General features: G+C 42.8%; 1 protein-coding gene across 1 annotated transcript; it reads right to left on the bottom strand.

Moving 5' to 3' along the window:
- Positions 1-1,100: 1,100 nt before the first annotated feature.
- Positions 1,101-25,625, bottom strand: LOC139570687 (cytochrome P450 1B1-like). Its single transcript, XM_071392783.1, has 3 exons — positions 25,301-25,625; positions 24,123-25,143; positions 1,101-10,217 (listed from the first exon to the last, which is right to left on the bottom strand). The coding sequence occupies exons 2-3, from the start codon at positions 25,133-25,135 to the stop codon at positions 9,605-9,607; spliced, it is 1,626 nt and encodes a 541-aa protein (XP_071248884.1). The 5' UTR covers positions 25,136-25,143; positions 25,301-25,625; the 3' UTR covers positions 1,101-9,604.
- Positions 25,626-25,886: the final 261 nt, after the last annotated feature.

The raw sequence follows: 25,886 nt of genomic DNA, 5'->3' as shown, positions 1-25,886 counted from the left end.
TTTTTGTTTTAGATTCCGTCTCTCACAGTTGAAGTGTACCTATGATAAAAATTACAGACCTCTACATGCTTTGTAAGTTGGAAAACCTGCAAAATCGGCAGTGTATCAAATACTTGTTCTCCCCACTGTATCTCTATTATGCGTGGGAATACTTGAACAGATTTTCTAAATTAAAATCACTTGAAGCTGATTTCCCGGTGTATTAGTCTTATGCCCAACAATGAAAATTCACAAAGATAAAAACATGTATTCATTTTTGCTCAGAAAACTTGGGGTCAAAATAAAACCACCCGCGGACCAAATTCGGCCCGTGGGCCAGTTGGGGGAACCCTGGCCTAGCCTAAGAACTGCACACACACACAAGTGTGTTTTAAGGAGATTCTGACACAAATTCCTCAACAATAAAGACCTTTATGGTTTTGTGAGAGTGATCCACAGAACTTGTTGGTCCCTCCCTCCCGCCATGTTCTGTTTTTGTTTTGTCTCTAGCAGTGCATTCAAGTGGCAATAACAAAACCGTTTTAAACAAAGGTGCAACCCAAACACAGCTCTCTGTCGCACTGTGACTACCGAGTGACATTTTGTCCCTTTTACCCCCTGATTGTAATGTAACTATACGGCACCCTATTCCTTATAAGGTACACTACATTTTACCAAAGCCCTAGGTCACTAAATAGGGAATAGAAGCTCTGGTCAGATGTAGTGCACTAAATAAGGAACGGGGTGTCATTGCAGACTCAAGCTTGGTATTATTTGACCTGTATTGAGTGGCTACTGTAGGTTACCAGGTCTTGTGTTCCTGTCACTGCCTGTGCATGGACAGAGATCATGGTCACATTGTTTTAAGATGATGGAGTTGATAGGGAAGGAAACGGGACCCCTAGACGGCTCCTTGGGTCCTCACGTTCATACAAGGTCGGGGTGTTGCTCATCACATTCCAGCTAGCTAGAGGATATTTTTTAAGCGTAGAATGTGATTTGAGATTAGATCCTGTAGCCTAATAGTCCATGGGCAATGTGCATGTCCGAGATTTTATATCATAGTCGATAGGTTTTACTGAATTTTGAATGCCGTTTTATTCTCTTTTTTGGGGGGGTTAAAAAAAAGCAAATGGTGAGATGGATTTTAATACTTTTAGTTTTTTTCATTTGTATGGTTTCTTTTTGGGATTACTGGGGGGAAAGCATGGGCTATAAGAATCTGTGGTTCTTTATTATGTTGTCTTAAGTATAATTTAGTCTTCTGGAAACCATTAACTGGTGCGTACTTTATCCAACAGGTGAACTACAAGAATGGAACTTGTTTTTGCTTAACACGTTTTTCTATATTCCAGCAATATGAATGTATGCTTTAGTTTTATCTAGGGTGGTGCACATTGCAGTGAAGTAAATGATCTTGTAAATGAAATACATAAAACATTATATAGACACCACTGATCAATGGTATTTGAGTCTGCCATTAGTCAATAAATATGTGCAATCTTGATATGTGCCCCAAGTTCTGAGTATGTGCCTACTGTTTATGTGCATGCTTGTGTGAGAGATGATGCTGCTGCAATTCATGCACACAACTATTTTTACTTTATTAATATGTAATGGGGATATTTTAATTATATTATCAACCGAATATTTACCCTTCTCTCAGTACAAATGCAATGGAAAAGCAAGGTATGTAAGCAAGTTCTGACCTGACTATCATAGGTAAAGTGTTTTTTTTTTGTAAGGCCCCTTCCCCTTTTTGTGCAGACTGTACAGTTTGTGACAGAGCCATTTGGAATTTGTCACTGGATCATATTCAGGCCTACTTCCCTCTAGTCTGGTCATGTTTTAGGGTATTGCCATGGCACAGACTCACTCTAAATAGCTACCTACCTATTCAGTATTATAACAACTCAAAAGAAATCCTGGGAAAGATGGTTTAGCCTGATGATTTAAACCAAATTAATGGAATTTGCCTCAACACAGCAAGGAACTACAGTATTCCATGTCAGTGAAAGTAATCCTGTTGCAACTTCTGACCAAATGCTTCCTCATTTTCATATTGGACTGAAAAGTTGATTTGTGTTTAATCGCAGTGTTGCATTCTGTGGCTGTAACCAGATGTGGGTCAGAGAAGTGGCTATAACGCTATCTCTGACCATGATGTCTGCATGCTTGTCTTGAAGATGAGACTGCAGATGGAATAACAGACTGGTGACTGTTGTTGGTTATGAAATGTTCATTTGACACCTGGAACAGGGAGAAATTACAGAGCTCACTGCCCAGATGAGGAGGTGCCAATTGGCCTGGAACCTGACTGGTTTGGGGGGGAAGTGACCTTCCTTTGGTGCGTGCACCCACCCTTTCCCTGAGAGCCTTGGGACAAACATCAGTGACTGCATACCACGGTTGGGGTGAATTCCATTTGAATTCAGGAAGAAAACTGATGTTTGTCCCAATCTGGGGTCTTGTTAGAACTCTACATAGAAGATGATACAGAATTATTGCATTGTGATTGTCCCTTACAGCCAGATCAGACATGGGTTGAAAGTGGTATGACTGTTTTGTGGATATTAGTTTATTTCACAAATTTTAGCCCAGGACATAGTGTCTGTAATAAACTCATAGTGGCTGTCACAAACTCTACATTCAACACAGTTGTCACTGACTAGTTGAGCCAACATTTCCTGTACTAACAGCACAAAATGCATTTATATGAATATCAGGATTTTGTTTATTGGACCTTAGTCAATAAAAGTCATGAATGCAACTTTTCACGTCAAATTGTTTTTCATTAATAAAATGGTAAAACACTTAAATGTGAGGCTAAATATGAGGGCTATACAACACATTTTACATATAGCTAAGCTGTTTGGTGCAGTATTTCTCAAGTAAAAAAATATTGCGACTTATTGTCTTACGTAAACAAAGTCCGCTACGCTGCTGGGCAGGTCGGTCTCACTGTCTGTTCTGCAGTAGGACTGCATAGAACGCAATTTAAAAAAAAATATACATTTTTTATTGTCACACACTGGATAGGTGCAGTGAAATGTGTTGTTTTACAAGGTCAGCCATAGTAAGTTAAGGTTAAGTGCCGCCGACAGATTTTTCACCTTATTAAGTAGTACTTTCAGGTATTTTTACTTAAGTACTTTACACCGCTGCTCATGAGTCATATCAGGACTACTGTAGTTTTTGTTTTAATTGTGGTATTTTATTTTGCATTTTAGACATAAAATGCCCCAAATATGAATCACTGTCACCCATGATCACAATGCCATTTTAACTGAAGGTGGCTGGTTAGGATATCACTGGTTAGGATATGACTAGTTAGGAGATAGTCTTATTATGTTTTTAGCCCATTCAAGATCAAGGTGTGGCTGGAAACTGTAAATATGGTCAGTCTTGTTCTACTGTAGTGGGGAAGTGGACTTATGTTGAAGAACTCTTTTCTATTCCACTAAACCTCTATACTGTGCCCCATCCCCCACACACCCAACCCGCCTGCTCTCTAGGTTTGTATGACTCCCACCCTCCTCACAGATGTTTGTGATCATTTCAGGCAGTGGCCTGGAGTGTCAGAGTTATAAGGCTTCTTCTTTCCTTTGCAGATGCAAGGCCGGACACTCATTACTCTCTCCTGGCTTGTGTGGGTAATAATGTGGGCAGTAGTAGGAGAGGCTGTATTGTGCTGTCGTAATAACCCCGAGGCTGACATTGTCAGGGTTAACATTCAATGCCAAATGTTGTCTGCCTGCACCAGGATGTTTACAGTGCATTCAACATGTCCATGACCATTCATAGTCATATGCCAACTTGGTCACGTGTACAGGATGAGGACTGATAAGAGCATTGAACCATGAAGTCATAGTTCTGCTTTATGTTGGAATATGGCTTGTTTGTTTGTTTTGAAAGGTCTTTCCAAAAAATCTAACCACCCTATTATTGGACAGGTACCAAATTTCCTGGGTCTTGTCTTTCTACACTTTTCTTTCCCGCTAGCTGAGATCTGAGGCAAATACTTTTCTTTGACTCTCCTCCTTTTCTATTCAGTGAAGGGGAGAGCATGAGAAATGGCGTATCAGCAATCATCTGGCTTTATCAGAATTTGTCACGCACTCCAAGCTGGCTGTCTGGCTGCAAGCCTCTCATTGATCAAGTACAGGATCTTCTGGGCGATATAAAACGTAACACAGAGAAAGGACTCACCTAAACACTTCCCCTTGGTTCCAACATTACATGGTTATGTGCCCATAATACAATACCTTCGCTTGCTGAAATTAGAAAGTCATGCAAAATATCAGACACTGTATTTATAATAATTCTGCTATTTCAGAAAATAGAACAACCTTTATTTCCTGAAACAATTCAACGTGTTATTTAAAAATATGAAATCTCAGCCATAGTCAATTTGAGAGATGGAAGTGTTGTCACTGAACACTGCAGTATCAGCATTCTATGTTTATTCTGACACTATACTTTTTCTTTAGTTAGAATGAACCCCTACTTACTAAAGAGCTGGTTAGATATACAGTGCCTTCATAACGTATTCACACCCCTTTAACTTTTTCCACATTTTGTTGTATTATAGTTTAAAATTGATTAAATTTAGATTTTGTGTCACTGGTTTACACACAATTAAAAATGAAAAGCTGAAATGTCTTGAGTCAATAAGTATTCAGTCCCTTTGTTATGACAAGCCTAAATAAGTTCTGGAGTAAAAATTAGCTTGAGTCACATAATAAGTTGCATGTATTCACTCTGTGTGCAATAATAGAGATGATTATTGAATGACTACCTCATCTCTGTGCCCCACACACAGAATTATATGTAAGATCCCACTGCAAACACAGATTCAACCACAGAGACCAGAGAGGTTTTCCAATGCCTCGCAAAGAAGGGCATCTATTGGTAAATGGGTAAAAAAAAAGCAGACATTGAATACTCCTTTGAGCATGGCAAAGTTATTATTTACATTTTGGATGGTGTATCAATACACCCAGTCACTACAAAGAGACAGGCGTCCTTCCGAACTCAGTTGCGTGAGAGGAAGGAAACCGCTCAGGGATTTCACAGAGGCCAATGGTGACGTTAAAACAATTACAGAGCTTAATGGCTGTGATAGGAGAAAACTGAGGATGGATCAACATTGTAGTTATTCCCCAACACTAACCTAAATGACAGGGAAAAGAAGGAAGCCTGTACAGAATAAAAATATTCCAAAACATGCATCCTGTTTGCAACAAGGAACTAAAGTATACTGCAAAGAAATTGGCAAAGCAATTAACTTTTTGCCCTGAATACAAAGTGTAATGTTTGGGGCAAGTCCAATGCAACACATTACTGAATACCCCTCTCCATATTTTCACGTGTAGTGCTGGCTGCATCATGTTATGGGTATGCTCGTAATCGTTAAGGACTGGGGAGTTTTTCAGGAGAAGAAATGATGGAGCTAAGCTTGGTGGACTCTGGTTTTCACCAGCCGCTGGGCGATTAATTTACCTTTCAGCAGGACAAAAATCTAAAACACAAGACCAAATATACAAACTCAGGGGTGTGAATACTTCCCCTACCTGTCAAACAATGTGGACACACCTACTCAATCAAGGGTCTTTCTTAATTGTACTATTTTCTACATTGTAGAATAATAATAAAGACATAAACTATGAAATAACACATATGGAATCATGTAGTAACCAAAAAAAGGAAGTACTATGTAATGACACACAGTAATACCAGAAAATGTACTGTATTATATTGTAAAAAAAAAAAAAAAAAAGTAAATGCTACCGTAATTTGAATGAATAGATGAATGAATTAAATTAATTGAGGGGAGGACTTTGTATTTTACTGTAATTACAAGGAATTGGTGCAAGCAGGTTGGCTGCTAGGTAAAGTTTTTACAAACATTACAGCATATTAATTAATATTTGGTTCTTTATATCACTTGCTCTTCTAGTGGCCTCAACAAAGGCTTCCAAACTGGCAGCGACTACAGGGCAAAACGGACCAAACCATTTAAAGTTTAAGAATTGCTGCCACTCCAATCTGTCTCCTTTACATTTTAAATTGATGGGGCACTATTACCACATAGGAGTTAAGTTGGTACAGCATTTTCACTCACAGGTACAACAAATATAGCATCTTACAAGGCACGCCTCAAAATATGTTACTACCCAAGAAACAACAATACCATGCACCCACTATTTTTTATTTATTTATCCTTTATTTTACTCGGCAAGTCAGTTAAGAACAAATTCTTATTTACAATGACGGCCTACCCCGGCCAAACCCTAACGACGCTGGGCCAATTGTGTGCCGCCCTATGGGACTCCCAATCACTGGTTGTGATACAGCCTGGAATCAAACCAGGGTCTGTAGTGACGCCTCTAGCACTGAGATGCAGTGCCTTAGACCGCTGCGCCACTCGGGAGCCCACCAAAAGCATGCTCGTGCGGCAGAGTCGATTTCCGCGCTTATAAACCCAGGGTCGTTACACTATGTTATGTTAGGTTCCAGTAAAGGATATGCCAATACTTGTGCAATACTTGATTTTTACTATTTAAAAAAAAATGTGAGCCATAGTTATTTGCGTGATATCCTGTAAAACAAAGAAAATATAGATGTATGAAAAGAGTGTTCATGTAGTGCATGGGAATGTGTGAAACTCACTCCTCGGCCTGAAGTGTTCCCACTTGCGCTGCCGGATAGATGGCATTTCGGTGGCGCCGACTGGTAAGACACTTCGCAAGGGGTGGAAAATGTGCTAGCAAGGCAGAAGTCTTGGGTTCAAATCCTAGGTGTGAGGAAAATCAGAAGGAAGGGGCACTTGCTTAGCAAGCAGCGTGACATCCAGGGCCGGCCCTGCCATTATTAGGCAAGATTGCCAGGCGGCACTTGAATTTGGGGAGCACACTGCTAGATACCAGCTCATAGCAATTGCTGCAGTTCCCACCTCCACCCCAGTCCTGCTTCTCACGAAGTTCACTATCCTATGGTGATATGTATATTTTTACATGGGGTTATCAAATTGTGAAACATTAATTAAAATGAATCTGCCAATTAAACGATTGTATTTTTTAATGTTTGTGTGTAATGAAGATGATTAGTGATTAAGGCAGTAGCCTAACCTAGCTTGTTAACGTTAGCTAGCTACTAGTGTAAACGATTTCAGCTAAAAAATGAAGCTACTGTATAGAGATTTGCAACCAGATTTGCTACCATGTCTAAGAGACAGAAACTACCAGGAAGCGAATATATAGTTGTTGTTTTTTACTAATAAGAAAAGAGGCACAATCTCTAAGCCAGAGATTTACTGCATGCAGCAATGTCCATCAGCCTGTGTGGAGAACAACAAGCCTCCAAGGACAGGCCATAAATTCACAGAGACAGACGAGCCCCCGTTCGCTGGTTCTAGCAAAGAAGACGGCGAATCGGAGGAGTCCGAGCCATCCACTTCCACCGATGATGACAGCTCTCTGGGTGGACAACAACAGATTGTCGCACCAGTCTAGCCGCACCTCCAAACAATGTCGGCAGAGACTACTATCTGGGAACCCAACTCAGATTTGTCGCGCCATGTGGCTGCTGCTGCTAAATCCGACTCCCAGACAAAAAAACATATTTATGGGATATGTTAGTGCAGGCTGGGCCACATCAGGATAAGGAGTGGAATTTCCAAAGAGATGAGGGGCAACGAATATTTTCGGTGGCCCAATACAATAGGAGGATGGCGAACGGGGAGAGAGTGGCGTGACCATGGCTCGTTTATTCCAAGCAAAAACAATGCAGCTTTCTGTGTTTTTTTTCACACGAGTACAAATCTACACTGATCAGGGATGGAACCAGGGACTGGAAGAATCTGTGCCACCTCAGCTCGCGTGAGAAGTCGCATGACCGCCTAGATATTTTCCAGAGGTGGAACCAGCTAGAGATCAGCCTGGTGTCCAAGCCAACTATTAATGCCCAAGCCCTACAGGCTGTTGACGGTGAGACTCCATTGGCAACAGGTGCTGCAGAGGCCTTGATACGCATATTGGCCACCCAGAACATTGCGCTATGTGGGATTAAATGATATGTTAAATATGTTACATAAAAGTGTTATTTTTATTATAATTGTAACAATTGTGGGGTCGTGCCATGTGTGATATAACAGGTGGCATATTATTAGTAAGAAACTCGGTTTCCTTCTATAGGCAGTTGGCTGCATAGTGATTGCAACATTGTAACTCTCCGATGCAGGGGTTAAAGTAAAATTCCTTTCTACCCGGTAAGGGACCTCATATGTGCACGCGCCCACCAACATTTTTTATGGCCCTAATCATAGAATTGCATATATAAATTGGAGCCTATTTCGTCCTATTCAAAAACGTGGTAGGCCTACCTGTTTGACAAACACAATTATGCTATGCATAGATGTCGGTATAGCCAAATCCTCCAATAACTGTCGCATGCACTCCTTAAATAACTCCGTGTCTGGGAATGGCTTGGTGTGTTTGGGCTCAAATTGAGTGAGGGTATCCCATACCATTTGTTAAAGAAAAGGGCAAAAATGATATATATTTGTTTGCTTTATATTTTGAAATAAATACATAAAAAGTATCCAGATTATATAAAGACTTCTATAACAATGCTTAACTCTGTGATGCCTTGTGGTAGAAACAAGCTTTAAAATGCCCGCGAAAGACATGACTCCGATGCATATCGGGATATATTGATTCCTCTCCATGACATTCTGAAGCTGAGCTGCAGCCTATAATATTCAAGAAGACAAACAAATTGACGTTGCTATTCTGTCCCTAAAGTCTGTCGCTGTTAATTGACATTTTCACTCCCTGAAAAGAGAAGATGTTTGTTTAAACCCAGGCAGCTTTTAGGGAAGCACTTCTGTTCTTGGGTTATGCAATGGAGGAGTAGCCAGCATTTGAAGCTGATATTTTCCTGCGTAGGTAGAGCTACGGGAAAGGTAACTTTTGAAAGTTCCATGCTTAGATTCGTAAGGATGTCTAAGATTGAATGATTTGCAAACAGCGTTTTGACATTAAGAATAAGGTAAGAATGCCTATTTCTCTGCCCTTTCTTCCCTGAAACTTATATTTTCACTATCCTCTTTTTACAGCCCAACATTTTCTGTTGATTGCAAGATGTTTTTCCCCAATCAAAGCACACAAAAATATAAAAAACGAATTGAATAGAGACATTGGTGATTTTATCAATGAAATCATATTAGGCTATGTTATTGACATTGAACTGATTATATAGCCTACTAACTAGATGTGTTAAAATTTTTGTTTTAATTTGTAGTGTAGGCCTATGAACTGGGCTGCTATTATGTTCTTTTCCTCCGACTTTCAGGTGAGACTTTTTTTTGCCCAAGGCATAACCTATTGCCGACCACTGCTGTACATAGTTTAGCGGGGATAGCAAGGGGGCTGCAGATTTTTGTCTCGCTTAGGGCAGCAGAACGTCCAGGGCCGTCCTTGGTGACATCCATTACATTCAGATCATAAATACATTTATAATAACTATATAGTAGCTGATACCTGATGGCACATCAGGATGAACTGCAGCTAATTCATCTACTTCAGTGTTTTTTTCTTTCAAGCTTCATTTAGTGACTCTATTCTCAGTCTGATCTGGAGTTGCCCGTGTCCTCCTGAGTCCCCCCATAGAGGGGCTTTTGACTAGCCTTCTCCAGGACTTCCATGCTGTCCCGTAGACTCACTGCTATGGAGAAGTTATTGGGCTTCAGGGTCAGTCCGTAGGTGTAGTCAATAGTGGGCGGCTTGTCCGGGTCGGGACTAAAGTGGGCCTGGTGCACCAGCAATGCTGTAAATAGGAACAGCTGCATCTTTGACAGTTCCTCTCCGATGCACCGCCGCTTTCCCAAGGAGAAGATGAGCACGCTGCTGGCCAGGTCTTTGTTCAGCGAGCCGTCCTGATCCAGGAAGCGCAGGGGGTCAAAGGTCTCCGGGTGAGTCCACTTGGTGGGGTCGTGGTTGCTGGACCACTGGTTGATGAAGATCACTGTGTCCTTGGGGATGGTGTAGCCCATGATGGTGGTGTCGGTGATGGTGCTGTGGGGGATGGTGAGCGGCACGAAGCTGGTAAAGCGCATCATTTCGTAGATGAAGGCCATCACGTAAGGCAACTGCGACTGGTCCTCGATGATGGGCAGATGGCTCCGGTCGACCACTTTGTCTACTTCCTCCTGGAGACGCAGCTGGATATGAGGAAACCTATAGGAATAGGTCAAAGGTGAACACTCAGATCACAGGTAATTAAATCATTTCCTATTGAGAAGCTAACCTCTATTTCAACACTGAGGGCATTCTCAATACAGTAGTGATAAATCATTTTTGGTGGGTAACTATGGGCAGCAGGTTACAGGTTATTTCCACATTTTTTTACATTACAGCCTTATTCTAAAATGGATTAAATAAATAAAAAATGTCCTCATTAATCTACAAACAATACCCCATAATGATAAAGCGAAAACAGGTTTTTTGAAATTTTTGCAAATAAAAAAAAAGTTCTCAGGATCAACATGGTAGGGATGAAAACAGAGCAAACAGAGGACATAGAAAGCACAGTATGTGGGTATGTGTGGGTGTATTGTGATGGAAGGTGGGGTGTGTGTTTTTGTGTTTGGAAAAGTGTGGAGTTAAATGAGTGAAAAGGGAAATGGGTGCGAATACCAGAGCCCATGTGTGTCTGCGAGCAGGGGTTGTGAGAGAGAGCTTTCAATTTTGTGCAGATATGGGATATCATTTTTAAAATAAATTATAAATATAGTTTAGTTATTTATTGTTCTATCATGATGGAACGATCCCCAACCCTATACCTTAGAAACCCAACTGAGCGACCCATACATTAAGGAGAAGGCCTTACCTGTTTTATGGACCCACTAAAGCAGTACCAACCCCTCAATATTCTGGGCCTGCCTGGCAGAGTGGGTCCTAAAAGCCAAAGCCCCCTGATAGGTGAGCATAATATACAAGGAATTTCTCAAAGCTGCTAATGAGAAACTTGACGACCTTGTACCTAGCCGGTGGGGATTCCGGTGGGGTGCCTCCACCCAGGTAGTGGCAGTGCTGGCAACAATAGCTGCAGTAACCCATGGGGAGTTTTATTTATTTATATATATATATATACAGTGGGGAGAACAAGTATTTGATACACTGCCGATTTTGCAGGTTTTCCTACTTACAAAGCATGTAGAGGTCTGTAATTTTTATCATAGGTACACTTCAACTATGAGAGACGGAATCTAAAACAAAAATCCAGAAAATCACATTGTATGATTTTTAAGTAATTAATTTGCATTTTATTGCATGACATAAGTATTTGATACATCAGAAAAGCAGAACTTAATATTTGGTACAGAAACCTTTGTTTGCAATTACAGAGATCATACGTTTCCTGTAGTTCTTGACTAGGTTTGCACACACTGCAGCAGGGATTTTGGCCCACTCCTCCCTACAGATCTTCTCCAGATCCTTCAGGTTTCGGGGCTGTCGCTGGGCAATACGGAGTTTCAGCTCCCTCCAAAGATTTTCTATTGGGTTCAGGTCTGGAGACTGGCTAGGCCACTCCAGGACCTTGAGATGCTTCTTACGGAGCCACTCCTTAGTTGCCATGGCTGTGTGCTTCGTGTCGTTGTCATGCTGGAAGACCCAGCCACGACCCATCTTCAATGCTCTTACTGAGGGAAGGAGGTTGTTGGCCAAGATCTCGCGATACATGGCCCCATCCATCCTCCCCTCAATACGGTGCAGTCGTCCTGTCCCCTTTGCAGAAAAGCATCCCCAAAGAATGATGTTTCCACCTCCATGCTTCACGGTTGGGATGGTGTTCTTGGGGTTGTACTCATACTTCTTCTTCCTCCAAACACGGCGAGTGGAGTTAGACCAAAAAGCTCTATTTTTGTCTCATCAGACCACATGACCTTCTCCCATTCCTCCTCTGGATCATCCAGATGGTCATTGGCAAACTTCAGACAGGCCTGGACATGCACTGGCTTAAGCAGGGGGACCTTGCGTGCGCTGCAGGATTTTAATCCATGACGGCGTAGTGTGTTACTAATGGTTTTCTTTGAGACTGTGGTCCCAGCTCTCTTCAGGTCATTGACCAGGTCCTGCCGTGTAGTTCTGGGCTGATCCCTCACCTTCCTCATGATCATTGATGCCCCACGAGGTGAAATCTTGCATGGAGCCCCAGACCGAGGGTGATTGACCGTCATCTTGAACTTCTTCCATTTTCTAATAATTGCGCCAACAGTTGTTTCCTTCTCACCAAGCTGCTTGCCTATTGTCCTGTAGCCCATCCCAGCCTTGTGCAGGTCTACAATTTTATCCCTGATGTCCTTACACAGCTCTCTGGTCTTGGCCATTGTGGAGAGGTTGGAATCTGTTTGATTGAGTGTGTGGACAGGTGTCTTTTATACAGGTAACGAGTTCAAACAGGTGCAGTTAATACAGGTAATGAGTGGAGAACAGGAGGGCTTCTTAAAGAAAAACTAACAGGTCTGTGAGAGCCGGAATTCTTACTGGTTGGTAGGTGATCAAATACTTATGTCATGCAATAAAATGCAAATTAATTATTTAAAAATCATACAATGTGATTTTCTGGATTTTTGTTTTAGATTCCGTCTCTCACAGTTGAAGTGTACCTATGATAAAAATTACAGACCTCTACATGCTTTGTAAGTAGGAAAACCTGCAAAATCGGCAGTGTATCAAATACTTGTTCTCCCCACTGTATATATATATATATACAGTGGGGCAAAAAAGTATTTAGTCAGCCACCAATTGTGCAAGTTCTCCCACTTAAAAAGATGAGAGAGGCCTGTAATTTTCATCATAGGTACACTTCAACTATGACAGACAAAATGAGACAAAAAAATCCAGAAAATCACATTGTAGGATTTTTAATGAACTTATTTGCAAATTATGGTGGGAAATAAGTATTTGGTCACCTACAAACAAGCAAGATTTCTGGCTCTCACAGACCTGTAACTTCTTCTTTAAGAGGCTCCTCTGTCCTCCACTCGTTACCTGTATTAATGGCACCTGTTTGAACTTGTTATCAGTATAAAAGACACCTGTCCACAACCTCAAACAGTCACACTCCAAACTCCACTATGGCCAAGACCAAAGAGCTGTCAAAGGACACCAGAAACAAAATTGTAGACCTGCACCAGGCTGGGAAGATTGAATCTGCAATACGTAAGCAGCTTGGTTTGAAGAAATCAACTGTGGGAGCAATTATTAGGAAATGAAAGACATACAAGACCACTGATAATCTCCCTCGATCTGGGGCTCCACGCAAGATCTCACCCCGTGGGGTCAAAATGATCACAAGAACGGTGAGCAAAAATCCCAGAACCACACGGGGGGACCTAGTGAATGACCTGCAGAGAGCTGGGACCAAAGTAACAAAGCCTACCATCAGTAACACACTACGCCGCCAGGGACTCAAATCCTGCAGTGCCAGACGTGTCCCCCTGCTTAAGCCAGTAAATGTCCAGGCCCGTCTGAAGTTTGCTAGAGAGCATGTGGATGATCCAGAAGAAGATTGGGAGAATGTCATATGGTCAGATGAAACCAAAATATAACTTTTTGGTAAAACCTCAACTCGTCGTGTTTGGAGGACAAAGAATGCTGAGTTGCATCCAAAGAACACCATACCTACTGTGAAGCATGGGGGTGGAAACATCATGCTTTGGGGCTGTTTTTCTGCAAAGGGACCAGGACGACTGATCTGTGTAAAGGAAAGAATGAATGGGGCCATGTATCGTGAGATTTTGAGTGAAAACCTCCTTCCATCAGCAAGGGCATTGAAGATGAAACGTGGCTGGGTCTTTCAGCATGACAATGATCCCAAACACACCACCAAACACACCACATTTTCATTTCAGTCTCCTCCATCTCCATTAACCGAAGATAACTGTATGGATTGTATTTATTTTAATAATGTAAAATTAACAGCTATACAGAAAGACTCATGTGAAGGCCAAATTACAGAGGAGGAACTTCATGATGCAATTAAATCATTTAAAACCTGGGAAAACTATAGGGTTGGATGGCATACCCGTGGAGGTATACCAAACCTTTTTTGATATACTCAGAGGACTGTTATTAGCATGTTTTAACCACTCCTAAAAAAAATACTGATCAAGAAGGTCTGATTTCATTATTACTGAAAATCCAGTCCTTTTAAAAAAAAAAAATGGAGGCCCCTTCAGTGTTGTGATGCAAAAATTCTTGCAAAATGCATAGCGCATAGAATTTAAAAGGTATTGTCGGATATTATTTAACCCAATCAGACAGGTGTTTTTATATGGATGATACATTTGAGATAATATAATATAAATCCTGGAAAAAATAGAATACTATGAAAAACGTGGGAAACCAGGCCTGGTTTTCATAGCTGACATTGAAAAGGCTTTCGATAAAGTACGACTGGAATGCCTGGAATATATGCCTGGAATATTTCAATTTTGGAGAATCTGTTATAAAATGGTTGAAGTTCGGCCGTGATTGGGAGTCCCATAGGGCGGTGCACAATTGTCTCAGCGTCTTCCAGGTTGGCTGGGCAGGCCATCATTGTAAATAAGAATTTGTTCTTAACTGACTTGCCTAGGTAAATAAAGGTTAAATAAATAATAATAATAAAATATATTGTAACCCTAGGTGTAAAATAGTAAATAATGTCTACTTCTCTGAAAGTATTAAACTGTCAAGAGGAGTAAAACAAGGTTGTCCAGATATCGCCATATCTATTTATTATGGCCATCTAAATGTTAGCTATTAAAATCAGATCCAACAATAATATCAAGGGGTTAGAAATCAATGCCTTAAAAAAAAAAAAAAAAAGTTGTCATTGTATGCTGATGATTCATGCTTTTTTTAAATCCACAATTTGGATCCCTCCACAGCCTCATAGATGATCTAGAAACTCTTTAGTCATATTTTTCTAACTCTTTAGTCATATTCCAGTTGACCTACACTACCGTTCAAAAGTTTGGGGTCACTTATAAATGTCGTTGTTTTTGAAAGTAATGCAAATTGTTGGTCCATTAAAATAACATAAAATGTATCAGAAATACATTGTTACTGTTGTAAATTTTTTATGGAATATCTACATAGGCCTACAGAGGCCCATTATCAGCAACCATCACTCCTGTGTTCCAATGGCATGTTGTGTTAGCTAATCTAAGTTGATCATTTTAAAAGGCTAATTGATCATTGGAAAACCCTTTTGCAATTATGTTAGCACAGCTGAAAACTGTTGTTCTGATTAAAAAAGCAATAAAACTGGCTTTCTTTAGACAAATTCAGTATCTGGAGCATCAGCATTTGTGGGTTCGATTACAGGCTCAAAATGGCTAGAAACAAAGATCTTTCTTCTGAAACTCGTCAGGCTATTCTTGTTCTGAGAAATGAAGGCTATTCCATGTGAGAAAATGCCAAGAAACTGAAGATCTCGTACAGCGCTGTGTACTACTCCCTTCAAAGAACAGCGCAAACTGGCTCTAACCAGAATAGAAAGAGGAGTAGGAGGCCCCGGTGCACAACTGAGCAAGAGGACAAGTACATTAGAGTGTATAGTTTGAGAAACAGACACCTCACATGTCCTCAACTGGCAGCTTCATTAAATAGTACCTGCAAAACACCAGTACTGTGGCCTTCCGGAGGACTTAGTCTCCACCCGGGGTCCCCAATTTACATCACGTGTATGGAGAGCCTTCATGGAGAAGCTGGGGGTCACGTTAAGCATCACATCCGGGTAGCGGCCTCAGTCCAACGTACAGGTGGAAAGGACCAACCAGGAGCTGGGGAGGTTGCTGAGGAGTCAAGAGTCAGGTCCGGCAGAGGAAGTGGGCCCGGTATCTTCGCCACCGCAGTTAGGCACCCTTTTCAATCCTGGTGAACGCTTCTGGCTCTCCACAAGGAACCTCCCGCTCCGCCTGCCCTGCCGGAAGCTGAGCCCCCGGTTTGTGGGGCCATTCAAAGTCCTCCAGAGGGTCAATGAGGTAACTTACCAATTACAGCTTCCCAATGACTACCGGATCTCACCCTCTTTTCACGTGTCCCTCATTAGGCCGGTGGTTCCTGGTCCCCTGGCTGATGCTGTCCCCCACAACACCCCTCCGCCTCCCCTGGACATCGAGGGTAGTCCCACCTATGCCGTCAGTTCCCTCCTGAACGCCAGAGGTTGTGGAGGTAGGTTACAGTACCTGGTGGACTGGGAGGGGTACGGTCCAGAGGAGCGGTTTTGGGTTAAGGTGGACGACATTCTAGATCCCAACATCAGAGATTTCCACCTTCGCCGTCCAGACCGGCCCACTCCTCGTCCTTGGGGCCGTCTTCCTGGCCGGCGTTGTCCTTCGTCTGGACCAGCTGGCAAACCATCCTTATGCACACCTGGCAACCTTCATTACGCACATCTGCGCCTCATTAGGCACACCTGGACTTCATCACCTTCCTGATTACTTCCCCTGTATATAGCACTTTGTTGTTATCACCCACCAGGCAATTTTGTTCATGTTTAGATGCTTTTCTTGTTTTGTATCGTTCATGTTCTTCATTATTAAACTCACTAACTCCACCTGCTTCCTGACTCCCTGCATCTACGTTACACACCCCATGTTCAAGAATGGTCTTTTTCCCTTTATTCAGATTACACCCTCCAAAATATTACTATTTTCAAAACAAGCCATAGAAAGTTGGTTGCAATTTCAGTTTAATCCATCAGAAAAGACAGAACAAATAATACAGAAAATATTGTGGTTAAACTAATTGATTAAAAATACATTATTTAAAAAAATATATATATAATCTTTGTAAATTATATCACAAATAGGACTGGTGGAGTTATGTCACACACGCAGCTAACAAAAATATATGGAAATGTCTGCGCTACCCAAAATTACAACCAACTAATTGCAGCATTTCCACAAAAATGGAAGAGGCAATTGGAAGCGGGAAAAAGTAAGGAACTTGTCTGTTAGTCCTGCATTAAAGATGAAAGATTTTCAAAGAAAATAGTGATATATAAAAAAGTATACCAGTTTCATTTAAGGACCAACAAATTGACAGAGGTTCCATATAGAATGCAAAATAGTTGGCAAGAGATTTTCGATGCACCGATTCCATGGCACATGGTTTATGAATTGATACGTTTGTGGTGATTAGTAGGGCTTTATTAGTCAGCCGGCCCGCCTGTTTCTTTGTGCGGGATTGTTTGTGGTAACATTTGTGTATGTTGGAGACGAACGTGTTTGTTCCTGTTCGTGGGTTTTGCTGGACTGTTTTAGTCCCCGTGTTTGGGGCATTTGTTTTTCGGCACCCAGTGTTTTGTGAGGTGGCCTATGTCCGCCGTGTGTGCATTAAAGAGCACTATCTTGAACTCTGTTTCCTGCGCCTGACTTCACACCCACGACACCCAGATCGTTACACAGAGGTGCTACATACTGTAGAATGCAAAATAGTTGGGAAGAGATTTTCGATGTACCTATTCCATGGCACATGGTTTATGAACTGATATGCAAAACAACGCCGGATTCAAAACTTTGAATTTTTCAATTTAAATGATTATACAAAATTCTTCCAACCAATAGAATGTTATATATATGGGGGATACAACCATCCCAGCTCTGCAGATTTTGGTGCGAAGAGATAATTTGTTTTGGTACTGTCTATATGTAGCTTGTTTTTGGTCGCAGGTCCATGAATGGTTGAAAAAGTGCAACATTTACCTGGAGCTAACTCTGCAGATAGCACTCCTGGGGGATTTGAAAAGTCATAGTCAATCAATCAATAATATAATACTACTTTTAGCAAAAATGTTTATCTTTAATATACAATCTGTAGAAACTATGAGAATAGAAAGGTTCAGAACTTTTGTGAAACATCACAGCACAGTTGAAAAATATATGGCAAATACAAATAAAAATGGATGGTGTTAAGAGATAGATGGGAGGGGTTGAGTGTAGCTCAAGGGTGGAATCAAAAACAACAAGATAACTAATGTAAAATATACTGTGTCTGTAAAATGTATATACATTCAGAACTTTTGTGAAACAGCACAGTTACAAATATCTTAAATAAATGAATTAAAATAAATTCAACTGGATGGGCTTCAGATGGGAGGGGTTGATGGTAGCTGAAGGATGGAATTAAAAACAAACAAAAGATAACTATTGTAAAATACATTGTGTCCGTAAAATGTATATAGTATGTATAAGCTGGAAGTAGAAGTGTAAGTGTTGTTGTTTATTAGTTTACTCCAATTAGCTCAGGGGTGGTAGGGTTAGGGGAAAAAATAAAGGAAAATATATTTAAAAAAGAAATGTATATATATTTACAAAAAAATGTATGGGGGATTCGAAATGAAGCATACAATTACATTGATGGAATCTACAATCTATCCACACTATTAAAACTGATCTGCCCCCTTAAAAAAAATTCTACAAAAACAATAAACAAAATCTAAAACAATACATTATTTACATAAATATTCAGACCCTTTGCTATTAGACTCGAAATTGAGCTCAGGTGCATCCCGTTTCCATTGATCATCCTTGAGATGTTTCTACAACTTCATTGGAGTCAACCTGTGATAAATTCAATTGATTGGACATGATTTGGAAAGACACACTGTAACGGCTGTCGTCGGTGGAAGAAGGTGAGGACCAAAGCGCAGCGTGGTTAGTGTTCATCTTATTTAATAATACTCTAAAACTGAACACTTCAAATTACAAAACAACAAAGTGAAAACCGAAACAGTTCTGTCTGGTGCAGACACACAAAGACTGAAAACAACCACCCACAAAACACAATAGAACACAGGCTACCTAAATATGGTTCCCAATCAGAGACAATGACTAACACCTGCCTCTGATTGAGAACCATATCAGGCCAAACGAGAAACCCCACATAGATACAGAAAACATAGATAATACCCACCCAACTCACGCTGACAACATTAAAACAAAGAAAATACAAAAGAACTATGGTCAGAACGTGACAGTACCCCTCACCCCCCCCCCCCCCCCCCCCCCACCCAAGGTGCGGACTCCGGCCGCAAAACCTGAACCTATAGAGGAGGGTCTGGGTGGGCATCTGTCCGCGGTGGCGGCTCCGGCGCTGGACGTGGATCCCACTCCACCATAGTCTTAGTCCGCTTCTGTGGCCTCCTAGGAACGGCGACCCTCGCCGCCGACCCTGGCCTGGGAACCCTAATAAATGGGCCCACAGGACTGAGGGACACCTCTGGACTGAAGGACGCCTCTGGACTGAAGGACGCCTCTGGACTGAAAAAACTCCTCCGGACTGAGGGGCAGCTCCGGACTGAGGGGCAGCTCAGGACTGAGGGGTAGCTCAGGACTGAGGGGTAGCTCATGACTGAGAGGTAGCTCAGGACTGAGAGGTAGCTCAGGACTGAGGGGTAGCTCAGGACTAAGGGGTAGCTCAGGACTGAAGGCTCTGGCAGCTCCTGACTGGCGGGCGGCTCTGGCAGCTCCTGACTGGCGGGCGGTTCTGGCAGCTCCTGACTGGCGGGCGGCTCTGGCGGCTCCTGACTGGCGGGCGGCTCTGGCGGCTCCTGACTGGCGGGCGGCTCTGGCGGCTCCTGACTGGCGGGCGGCTCAGGCGGCGCTGGACAGACGGGCGGCTCAGGCGGCGCTGGACAGACGGGCGGCTCAGGCGGCGCTGGACAGACGGGCGGCTCAAGCGGCGCTGGACAGACGGGCGGCTCAAGCGGCGCTGGACAGACGGGCGGCTCAGGCGGCGCTGGACAGACGGGCGGCTCAAGCGGCGCTGGACAGACGGGCGGCTCAGGCGGCGCTGGACAGACGGGCGGCTCAGGCGGCGCTGGACAGACGGGCAGCTCAGGCGGCGCTGGACAAACGGGCAGCTCAGGCGGCGCTGGACAGACAGGCAGCTCAGGCCTGCCGAGGCGCACTCTAGGCCTAGTGCGTGGTGCCGGAACAGGTGGTACCGAGCAGGGAACACGCACCTCAGGGCGAGTGCGGGGAGCAGGAACAGGGCATACTGGACTCTGGAGGCGCACAGTAGGCCTGGTGCGTGGTGCCGGAACTGGTGGTACCGGACTGGGAACACGCACCTCAGGGCGAGTACGGGGAGCAGGAACAGGGCATACTGGACTCTGGAGGCGCACAGTAGGCCTGGTGCGTGGTGCCGGAACTGGTGGTACCGGACTGGGAACACGCACCTCAGGGCGAGTGCGGGGAGCAGGAACAGAACACCCCGGGTTGTGAAGGTACTCTGGAGACCTGGTGTGTATAGCCGGCATCCATTGTGCCGGAACTTTAACACATGTTTCAGGATGAGTACTAGGAACTGACACCGGTGGCATCAGACAGCTAACACGCTCCTCAGGGCGAATGCCGTGCATACTACGCCAAACCAACAGCTCTCTCTCTTCACTCTCCTCCAATTTCATCAACAACTCCTCGAATGTCTCATAATCTCCCCTCCATTCACTCTCCTCCAATCTGTCCAATAACTCCTCAACATTCTCAGACTCACACCTCAACTTCGCCGACTGCTCTGGTTCCATTCTCGGGTCCTTACGGTAAGCATGGGAAGTTGGCTCAGGTCTGACTCTGCCACACTCCCCGTGTGCCACCCCCCAATAAATTTTTGGGGCTGCCTCTCGGGCTTCCAGCCGCGCTGCCGAGCTAGCTCCTCATAATGCCGCCTCTCGGCTTTCGCTGCCTCCAGCTCTGCCTTGGGGCGGCGATATTCACCCGGCTGTGCCCATGGTCCCTTGCCGTCTAATATTTCCTCCCTTGTCCAGGAGTCCTGAGATTTAGGTCGCTGCTGCTGCTGCCTGTTACCACGCTGCTTGGTCCTTTTTTGGTGGGTGGTTCTCTTCAGTCTTTGTGTGTCTGCACCAGATAGAACTGTTTCGGTTTTCACTTTTGTTGTTTTGTATTTGAAGTGTTCTGTTTTTTGATTATTATTAAATTAAGATGAACACTAACCACGCTGCGCTTTGGTCCTCTCCTTCCACCGACGAAAGCCGTTACACACACACTTGTCTACATAAGGTCCCACAGTTGACAGTGCATGTCAGAGCAAAAACCAAGTCATGAGGTCGAAGGAATTGTTTGTAGAGCTCCGAGACAGGATTGTGTCGAGGCACAGATCTGGGGAAGTGTACCAAAAAAATTATGCTGCATTGAAAGCTCCAGAAGAACACAGTGGCCTCCATCATTCTTAAATGGAATAAGTTTTGAACAACCAACATTCTCTGATCTGATGAAACCAAGATTGAACTCGATGGCCTGAATGCCAAGCGTCACTTCTGTAGGAAACCTGACACCATCCCTACGGTGAAGCATGGTGGTGACAGCATCATGCTTGTGGGGATGGTTTTCAGCGGCAGGGACTGGGAGACTAGTCAGGATCGAGTGAAAGATGAACAGAGCAAAGTACAGAGAGATCCTTGATGAAAACCTGCTTCAGAGCGCTCAGGACCTCAGACCGGGGCAAAGGTTCACCTTCCAACAGGACAATGACCCTAAGCATACAGCCAATACAACGCAGGAGTGGCTTCAGGACAAGTCTCTGAATGTCCTTGAGTTGCCCAGCCAGAGCCCGGACTTGAACCCGATCAAACATCTCTGGAGAAACCTGAAAATAGCTGTGCAGCGACGCTCCCCATCCAAACTGACAGAGCTTGAGAGGATCTGTACAGAACAATGGGAGCAACTCCCCAAATACAGATGTGCCAAGCTTGTAGATTTCTACCCAAAAAGACTCGAGACCGTAATCGCTGCCAAAGGTGTTTCAACAAACTACTGAGTAAAGGGTCTGAATACTTCTGTAAATGTCATACTTCAGTTATTTTTTTCAATGTTTTGCTTTGACATTATGGGGTATTGTGTTTAGATTGATGTGTATAAAAAAACGATTTAATCAATTTTAGAATAAGGCTGTAGCGTAACAAAATGTGGAAAAAGTCAAGAGGTCTGAATACTTTCCAAATGCACTGTAATTGCAGAGAAGCCGGTGTTTTGAGGATATATTTGCATGGCTGTTGTTAGGCCAGAGATGATGTCAAGAGCCGGCAAGCTGTGCCAATATATCCTCCAATGACACCTTCAAGGGCATTATCACTTTTAAACATGGGTTACCAACATATTCAGATAATGATTGACATATTTTCATTAAAAACTTTATTTTGATGAATTTATTCATACTATTTCATCATTCCATGATATGTAGTCCCAACACTAATCTGGGGTTGCTACCCAAGCCGGCTGGTAATTTGTTCTATTGGTTCGTTTGCCAGAGACGAGACCCAGTTGTTCAGTCTTTTTGCTCTGTATTTATGGACGCGACCCAGTTAGTTTTGAATGCTCCATTTCCATACTGGCTGGCAACGTTCTTATCCCTTACTTTCTACCCAGCTAGCAATGACGAATCGGCCCAGTTGTGGCCCTCTTCCGGGGGGGCGGAACTGATTGAATCGGCCCGGAATCCTATCCATAAGTAATACCAAAGATGTTCTACTCATCTATCTGTGGTAATACTGCCAAAGGCGGCCCGTCGACCGAGTCTGACTCTCAGCTTCGTGCCCCGACTCTCAGCCCGAAACGGCCCAGATCCACTGTGCTAGCTGGGTAGCTAGCCAACTACGGCTAATTTAGTCACGTCAAAAAGTGCAGCCAGATAACAGCAAAGTAGCTGCATTTTTATTTGTTTAACTGTTTTCTAGAGACATTTATTTGGAGACATCCATAACAATGAGCTAATGAGGCACGATTTCGTCTGGCATAGAAAATGTGGTCCCTTTTCAGGACACTGTTGATCAGAGGAGCTAGCCAACAACACAGCTAACACAATCACTTCAAACTGACGCTGGAAAGACTGCAAAGTAGCTGCACTTCGTTTCATTTGACCTTTTTTTAATTGACATTTCTTTGTATATATCCATAAAAAGTATGCCAGCTTAATCATGATTTTGACTGGTTGAGAAATTCTGCCTGCCTGTCTGTCTGTCTGTCCCATCCCGACTCCCGACACTTTCATTGCTATGGGCCAACTGGAGATCGAATTTGAATATTGAAACAATGTTGCAAATGTCGAAGAGACAGACAGCACGGTTTATACAAATCTCCGCTGTTGAAAACTAAATGTTAGTCTAAAAGAAATGTGAGATAATATATAGATGCTTTTTATAGTTGAGATCAAGTTTATTTATTTCTTGGCTGGGCTGATGAGACAGTGGATTGCGCAGTTAGATGGAACAGAGTAAATGGGCATTTTAATGTCATATATTTAGGTGGTGGTAACTTGTGGAATACACACCGTCTGGAATGCGCTTTTAACTAGCATTCAGGATTAGACCCACCACTTGAATAATTAAGTGACAATTCCCGATTGTTAGTCCTGAGACTAAATCAAATCGTGCCAATATATCCTACAAACACTGGCTTCGAGGGCATTATCACTTTTATTTACTTTTTATTTAACCTTTACTTTATCAGGGAGTCATACTGAGACCAAGGTGTCTTTTACAGATGAGTCCTAAATTACAGAAAATGCAGACATCAAAATAGAAATAAAACAAAACACATTCATCACTAATAAGGTTCTCAATCAGCTTCAGAACAATTGCTTTAATTACTAGGTATGTAAACGCTTTTATTTTTCCTGCGCATACAAGCTACAGTATGCCTACTGTTAATCCTACTGGCAACACACAGCATGTTCTACTGCTCAGAATACGTTATTTCCTGAAACGATAGTTTAGGAAAAAACAGCCGAGCCCTCATTTTAGGCTACCAATACCTGCCTGGGCGCTTCTGATATTTAATACTATTACGTAACATCATAGTTCTGCTACTGAAGTGCCGAATTCAAGAGCAAGTACGAGCATAACTGCTCATTCGTTTTTTTTATGTTGATTGTGAGATGGTGAAATACTAGGAGGTTAAGTAATTTTCCCAGTAAAAAATTGCTTTCTCCACTTTAGCATATAATTTATTCACTTTACATGTAGGGCTTTCTCAATTTTACACATAGGCGATTGTTAACAGAACATGTCATATGGGAAAAATAGTACTTTAATTTCACTTTAGCTGATTCAAAATGAATATGTATTACCTCACAAGTATCAGAATGATCCACTGGAGTGCAGTAGATAGTGTGTCTTGGCTTGCTCCAAAAATATCACCGATAGTGGGTGGCACATAATCTTTGCCTGGTGAGACCCTTGGTGAGCTGTCCTGAGAATGGTCCAATGCCATGATGAAAGCATCTGTCATGTCCCGGATGGTGCTTGGCTGAATGGTCTTTCGATGCTCGACAACTTTATTAAGGATAAATTTACTGAACTCCTGGTTGAGCTCTTTAAAGTTTTCAAACATGTTTTTTATTGGGTTGGGAAAATACTGGAGCCAAGGCATAACATCCACGATGCTTCCAGCTCCCACTGTTTGGGTGAATTGATAGTTTCGTCCCACCACTTGCGCAAACTCTGCGTCGTCGTATGAATACCTCTTTCCAAAGCACACCGCGGTCATTACGTTAGCGGTTGATACCACCAAGTATGTCATCGGCTGGAAATATTGGTGCTCTTTAGTTTTTACCAGGAAAATATGGAGCAGCTCCCTTACTTCGCAGACAACATGGTTTTCGAAGGCCTTTTTGGTGTGCATGTTGCCGGTAGAAAACATCCGAACAGTAGATTGGGCCACTTTTCGATGCACTTTCCACCCTTCGCTAAATGTACCAAAAGCAATGCCATCGCCATTGGAAACATATTGAAACGAGGCAAAGTCAGGTCTGCCTGCGAAATCAAATCCCTTTTTGATGAGCGCCTGCCTGATTGCGTCGCAATTCAGTACCACAACGTCCCGGCAGCCGAGTTTGATTTGAAAGACATCCCCATATTTCCGTGACATGCGAGAGAAATAGAGGTGAGGAGTGTTGCCAAGCTCTACTGCGTTCCCAATGACCGGCCAAGCGAACGGTCCAGGCGGGCTGTGTACTTCCCAGTTCCGCCTGATCCTGCGCCACAGGAGCATGGCAAAGAGAAAAGTCAAAGACGCCAATAGTAGGCCTATACTCCTTGGCATTGGCCGGGTCATCTCCTCGAATATAACTTGCAAGTCCATTATGGAGGCTAGAGAAAGCAATAAGTTAGTTCTATAAAAATAATGAATTGATTATAGGGCAAAATACATGTAAATTCAATAATCATTATTTTGAGACACAAATATAGTCTAGCGGACATATTATCACAGAGCAAAATATGGCACAAAATGTAATGAGTCAAATACCGGGAATGAATAAGCACCACCTTGCAGTTCATTTGTTGCTTCTTCTAAGAAAATAACAGCCTGATGTTAATTGTAGTTTGTCTGTTACTAATGTTTGGATGAATAAGCTCCTATCCCGTCGATGCAGATTGTAAGGCTACGTTTTAATGTAAACGCAAGAAGAGCGCTAATTAGGTCTCACTTATTTATATAGCGGATCCAGCTTGAAAGTACGAATTATTGAAGAATGAAATCCGCAAAACCTGCGCAATAGACATAAAATAAATGCAGCTATATTTATATTATCGTGCAGTTCCAGACCTTCCACTCTCCACATGTGAATAGCCTTCTGTTGTCCCAAGTTATGATTTATCTTGAAACAGAAGTGTCAAATAGCATCATAGCTCGTCAGCGTCTGACTCGTGGTTTATTGTAGAGCTGTCAGCTCCCCTCCCCCCATTTCTCTCTCCCTCTCTGTCTGTCTCTCCGACACACCAATTCAAGTGTGCCCCAACTGGCAGCCGGCGGGGCGAATTTGGCCCGCGGGAGGTTTTACTTTGTCCCCCCAAGTTTTCTGAGCTAAAATAAATACATATTTTTTATTAAA

Source organism: Salvelinus alpinus, chromosome 3, assembly GCF_045679555.1.
Source record: "Salvelinus alpinus chromosome 3, SLU_Salpinus.1, whole genome shotgun sequence".
Lineage (NCBI taxonomy): Eukaryota > Metazoa > Chordata > Actinopteri > Salmoniformes > Salmonidae > Salvelinus > Salvelinus alpinus.
This window is presented reverse-complemented; position numbering and strand designations above follow the sequence as displayed.